Source organism: Suricata suricatta, chromosome 11, assembly GCF_006229205.1.
Source record: "Suricata suricatta isolate VVHF042 chromosome 11, meerkat_22Aug2017_6uvM2_HiC, whole genome shotgun sequence".
NCBI classification, from domain to species: Eukaryota; Metazoa; Chordata; class Mammalia; order Carnivora; family Herpestidae; genus Suricata; species Suricata suricatta.
This window is the reverse complement of record NC_043710.1, coordinates 5,917,129-5,922,619: the sequence shown is the minus strand read 5'-3', so window position 1 is coordinate 5,922,619 and position 5,491 is coordinate 5,917,129. Positions and strand designations below refer to the sequence as shown.

The window sequence follows — 5,491 nt, the reverse complement described above, 5'->3', positions numbered from 1 at the left end:
GGGCGGCGCGGGACCGAAGCCGAGGCCCGAAGCGGCGCGCACGGGCGGGAGCGCAGCCAGGCGGAGCCCTCGGAGCGGCGCGTGAAGCGGGAGAAGCGCGATGACGGCTACGAGGCCGGTGAGGGGGGCGTGGCCTGTGGAGGGCCGGCCTTGCCCGGGGTCCCGGAGCGGGACGGCCTAGGCGTGCTGGCCGAGTACTGTGGGCCCCGGGCACTCCTGGTCATCTTCGTCAGCACTTATTAAAGGGTCTTATGTGGTTATTTGGGGTTGGAGGTTGTCTCCCTCCACTGCGCCCGGGAGGGCAGAGATTTTCCTTGAAATTGGCACATCCCAGGCGCTCAGTAAATGTGTCGAGTGAATGAGTGAACGAAGTTGCCCCAACGTAAAGAAATCTGGTGTCGAGCAAAGCATGTAGGGCTCGTGCCAGGGATAGGACACAGGGGTCTGAACACAAAGGACCCTGTAGAAATTTGAAATTTTGTCTTGAGGGTGGTCGGGAGTCATAGATTTGAGCCGAGGAGTTGATCATACGTTGCAAATATCAGTATTGAGAACTGACTCAAGAGCAGTGGAGAGCGGAGGCCAGGTGAGGGCTGATAGCGGCCTCGAGGCAGTAGCCATATGAAGAGACCTGAACACATTGAAGTAGTGTTTTGGGGGAGGAATTAAGACATCTTAGTACTTGGATGAGGGTGGGAAGAAGGAAATGAGGATGACTCCTTGAATTTTGGTCGGAGCAGCTAGGTGGGTGGTTGTGTGGCCTGCTGAAATGGAAGAGTTTGGAAGAGAAGCAAACGTTTGAGGGGAAAGAATTGAGTTTTGGAGAACGCTGCATCCGATGTGCAAGGTTTGGAAGTATTTAGGAGATAAAAGAAGGCCACCGAAAGTGAGGCGTGGTCAGTAGAACCTAAGAAATGCTAACACGTTAGTAGTAAGTGGAGCAGGATACTACAAAAGTGCTTTTTTATGGTAGTGCAAGAATCCTGGAGAATCTTGTATAGTGGGGTCCGTGGGAAGACAGGACAAGAAGGAATAATCAATGGTGTCCGAAAATGAAATTTGAGCTGAAAAGGATCCATTGGATTTAGAATAAGGAGGCTGGTGACCTTAGTGACAGCCAGTAGAGGTTGGGATCAGGGTCTGGGTGAGATCGAGGAGGTAGTTTGTGGGATGGGGAGGCAGGGAGGATGGTGGCAGCTGGATGGGGGAACTCCGTCTGGTGGTGTCTAGTGTCTGTCCGTTGTGATCCATGAAGTTATTTGCTGATTGTGAGCTGGGTAGAGGAGGTCTGACATGTTTCTTTATCTCATTGTCCTCCATATCCATCATTATGCCAGCACCAGTGAGCGTATTTCTTGACTGGGTGAATTGCACAGAGGACACAGTCCTGGTGCTAGCCTGGTCTCTGACCTGTAAGGAGAAACAGACCTGGGAATGAGTCTAGGGGAGGACAGTTCATTCTGATCAGTAATCGAGCAGGAGTTCAAGAAGGAGGTGGCATTTGGTCTTTGCATATGGATAGGATCGTGTCAATCAGAGGCCAGGGAGGGCAGTGCAGGCTGAAAACAGTATTCAGAAGTGGAGAGGAGGGGCGCCTGGGTGGCTCAGTCGGTTAAGTGTCTGACTCTTGATTTCAGCTCAGGTCATGATCTCATAGTTCATGAGATGGAGCCCCACACTGGGCTCTGTGCTGACAGTGCAGAGCCTGCTTGGGATTCTCTCTCCTCTCTGTCTTCCCTCCCTCGCTTGCGCACTCTCTCTCAAAAGAAATAAATGAACTTAAAAAAGAGGAGAAGAGGCAGAGTGAAGGGTGCACAGAGATTGGACCTTTTGGGTCAGGAGAGGAAGGTTATGTAGAGAGTCGAGGTCTCGAGGATGGTCCTGAAATAGAAGGAGCTACCAGGGTGGAGAAAGGGTGTCTCGGCAAGGCCCGGGTGCTGAGGAGGGGCCTTCATCTTTGGGCCTGTGTTCACCTCTCAGCCAGGCTTCTTGTCATTGCAGCCGCCAGCTCCAAAACCAGCTCCGGAGATGCCTCGTCACTCAGCATCGAGGAGACCAAGTAAGTTCCGTCTCCCTTATGTTTCTGAGACAGATGGCTTCTGGGACACTTCTCGGGGGGCCTTTCCCACGCTAAAGCGTTCTGATCGGAATCAGAAGTGCTGTATAACCATCTGAGGTATGGGAGAGAGCTAAGATCCAAGAGGAAGGACGGCCTTCCGCTGGTTAAGGGGCAGGTCAGGCCTAGCGCCTGTGCTCCCCGATTTGGAGGCCAGTCCTCCCACAGTCCTAGGCCTCCTGGGTCAGGCCCTGCTTTGGGGACCCTTATCTCTCAGTGTCATCTTGTGTTCACCCCCTGTCTGTCCTGAAACGTCTTTCATGCACTGTCGACAGCTCCTAACACCTGTATCTCTTGCCCTCAGTAAACTCCGGGCAAAGTTGGGGCTGAAACCCTTGGAGGTCAATGCTGTCAAGAAGGGTGAGTGTGGGGGTGAGGATGGGGGCGAGGGGGGCATCTGGGCAGAGGAAAAGGACCATCTGAAGGAGTCTCTGAGGAGAGTGGGGTTATGGCCCAGCTCCGTTTAGTGGCGCTGTGAGTGTGCGCGTGCGTGTACATAGTTGCCAATAGGCATGAGGCCTCTCCCTATGGTAGTGCTGTGGGCCTGGAAATCAGCTTATTCTTTAAGTTCAAATGGCTGGCATCGTGTGCGCTCTGGCTGTGAGGCAGCATTAATCAGGCCAAGACACATGCACATTTTCTACAGACTGATCGGGGCTGTGCATGTGTTGGGTATTTATGTTTTTTTTAAAGCATGACTGGGGGGGCGGGTCTCGTAAGGCATGGAGGGTCCCGTCATGCTGTGCAGGGTGACCCGGAAGTGTGGGAATGAAGTGGGAGGAGGAGACAGGTGAAGGGTTCGTTTCCCCCCTCTCCTGGCCCCTTCTGGCCCCTGAGCTGGAAGGGGGCAGGGTGAGTGGCTCCCTCCTCTCCCCAGCCACGGGCAGGCATAGCCTCACGTCTGGGCCCCCCTTCCAGAGGCGGGCACCAAAGAGGAGCCCGTGGCAGCCGATGTCATCAACCCCATGGCCTTGAGACAGCGAGAGGAGCTACGGGAGAAGCTGGCAGCCGCCAAAGAAAAGCGCCTCCTGAACCAGAAGCTGGGGTGAGGGGTCCCCGCCAGGGTGGACAAGGGAAGGACCTGAGGAGGTTGCCACAGAGCTCTTGGGTCAGGTGGGGAGAGCAGGAAAGGGGTTCCCCAGAAGGCCGTTTCTCTCTTCAGGAAGATAAAGACACTGGGGGAGGATGACCCATGGCTGGACGACACCGCGGCTTGGATTGAGCGGAGCCGGCAGCTTCAGAAGGAGAAGGACCTGGCGGAGAAGAGGGTGAGCGCCCGGGCAGCTGGGGGCTGTCGCTTGATGCCTCTGGTAGCCCGAGCAGCTGATGGGGCAGGAGACTTGTTCTTGGGAGGTGACGGGGCTCAGAGAGGTAGGAGGCCCGTGGTCAGGGCTGTCTGCTCCGGATTCTCTGTGGCTGGCCTGCTTTCTCTGCACTCGCACTTGATAAAGACCCACATATCCTTCAGTGATGCTCAGTGGCGTGAGGTCATAGGTCACCCCCTCCCATCCCATAGGCCAAACTGCTGGAGGAGATGGACCAAGAGTTTGGGGTCAGCACTCTGGTGGAAGAGGAGTTTGGGCAGAGGCGGCAGGTGAGGCTGTTGCAGCGGCTAGGGGCGGGGCGGGGTGGGGCGGGGCGGAGGCACCACTGTCCTTGGTGCTGGGGTCCCAGGGCTGGGTGAGCCAGGGCTCCTGACTCGTCGGACCTTCCCTCTGCCTTGTAGGACCTGTACAGTGCCCGGGACCTCCAGGGCCTCACCGTGGAGCATGCTATCGATTCCTTCCGAGAAGGAGAAACTGTGATCCTCACCCTCAAGGACAAAGGTGGGTTGAGCTGAGCTTTGGGTGGGGGCGCAGGCACTGCCGAGTTGATGGCAGACACGAACGGCCGCCGCTCCTGCCCTGTCCGCAGGGGTGTTGCAGGAGGAGGAGGATGTCCTGGTGAACGTGAACCTAGTGGATAAGGAGCGGGCAGAGAAGAACGTGGAGCTACGGAAGAAGAAGCCCGACTACCTGCCGTACGCGGAGGAGGAGAGCGTGGATGGCTTGGCGCAGGCAGGCCGGGCAGCTGGGGGCTGGGAGACGGCGGCCCGGTGGCTCTTCAGGAACAGGCTGGGTCCCAACCCGTCCCTCTTGTTCTGCAGCAGAAACCCCGCTCCATCCTGTCCAAGTACGACGAGGCGCTGGAGGGCGAGCGGCCGCACTCCTTCCGCCTGGAGCAGGGCGGCATGGCCGACGGACTCCGCGAGCGGGAGCTGGAGGAGATCCGGGCCAAGCTGCGGCTCCAGGCTCAGTCCCTGAGCACGGTCGGGCCCCGGCTCGCCTCCGAATACCTGACGCCCGAGGAGATGGTGAGCACAGGGCCTTCTGCCCACACCTCTTAGTAGGGGTGGGCGTTCCTCCCGCTCCGCCGGGGTCACGTGCTGCCAGAGGCGCTGTGGAGGAAGATCGGGCGTGAGGGTCTTGGCCCTCGGGGGCAAGCAGTATATGGGAGCCCCGGGAGGCGCTGCAGGGAGCCAGTGGCTGTGGTCAGAACAGGGACCATTGGGACACATGGTCCTAGGTTTGTGTCCAAGCTCTGCCGTTTCGCCAGCTTGTGCTTTGGGTGAGTCATTTAACCGTGAGGCTGAGGCTCCCCGTTCCAAATGTGAAGGACAGGAGCCCCGTTCTTGAGGGCATCGTGAGGGTTGGTGACAGTGTGGGTGAGTGGTCATTTTACAGCTGCCTGGGGAGCTTGTGTTTGGGATGATTGTGAACACAGAGGTAGGGATCAGGCTCAGTGAACCTCTTTGCTGCGTGATTAAGGGCAGGACCCTGGAGCCAGAAAAACACGATTCACAGTTCTGGCTCTCCCTCTAAGGCTGGGTAGCCTTAGGCAAGGAACTTAGCCTCTCTGTGCCTCAGTTTCGTCATCTCGCCAGCGGGATGAAGTCACACCTACTTCACATGTTTGTGTGCATGGAGCGCTGAGGACAGAGGCTGGTGTGGAGGAACACTGAAGAAGCGTTTGTTCTCACGGCTGCCCTCTGTCCCCGGCTCACGTCTCGCCTCCCCTCCCCCCTAGGTGACCTTTAAAAAGACCAAACGGAGGGTGAAGAAGGTCCGCAAGAAGGAGAAAGAGGTGGTAGTGCGGGCTGATGACTTGCTGCCTCTTGGGGACCAGACTCAAGATGGGGACTTTGGTTCCAGGTGTGCTTGGAAAGAGGGGTGCAGGTGGGGGCAGGACTGGCCCAGGGGCGCGTGCTCAGCGCTTACCTGGAAGGCCTCTCCCCCCCAGATTGCGGGGCCGAGGTCGGCGCCGAGTGCCTGAGGCAGACGAGGAGGCCCCGGAGGAGGAGGAGAAGGAGCCGGTGCCTCAGCCCCCGCAGTCAGA

At 57.7% G+C, this 5,491-nt stretch overlaps 1 protein-coding gene across 1 annotated transcript in view; it reads left to right on the top strand.

Moving 5' to 3' along the window:
• The window catches only part of SART1 (spliceosome associated factor 1, recruiter of U4/U6.U5 tri-snRNP), a gene marked incomplete at its 5' end in the record, with an annotated part of 16,853 nt that continues 11,362 nt past the window's right edge, over positions 1-5,491 (top strand). The window contains 11 exons of the mRNA XM_029957381.1: positions 1-118; positions 2,002-2,059; positions 2,421-2,476; positions 3,035-3,161; positions 3,279-3,384; positions 3,633-3,710; positions 3,843-3,942; positions 4,031-4,173; positions 4,263-4,469; positions 5,183-5,307; positions 5,396-5,485. Coding sequence (XP_029813241.1) covers positions 1-118; positions 2,002-2,059; positions 2,421-2,476; positions 3,035-3,161; positions 3,279-3,384; positions 3,633-3,710; positions 3,843-3,942; positions 4,031-4,173; positions 4,263-4,469; positions 5,183-5,307; positions 5,396-5,485 — 1,208 coding nt within the window. The remainder of the gene's footprint in view (positions 119-2,001; positions 2,060-2,420; positions 2,477-3,034; positions 3,162-3,278; positions 3,385-3,632; positions 3,711-3,842; positions 3,943-4,030; positions 4,174-4,262; positions 4,470-5,182; positions 5,308-5,395; positions 5,486-5,491) is intronic.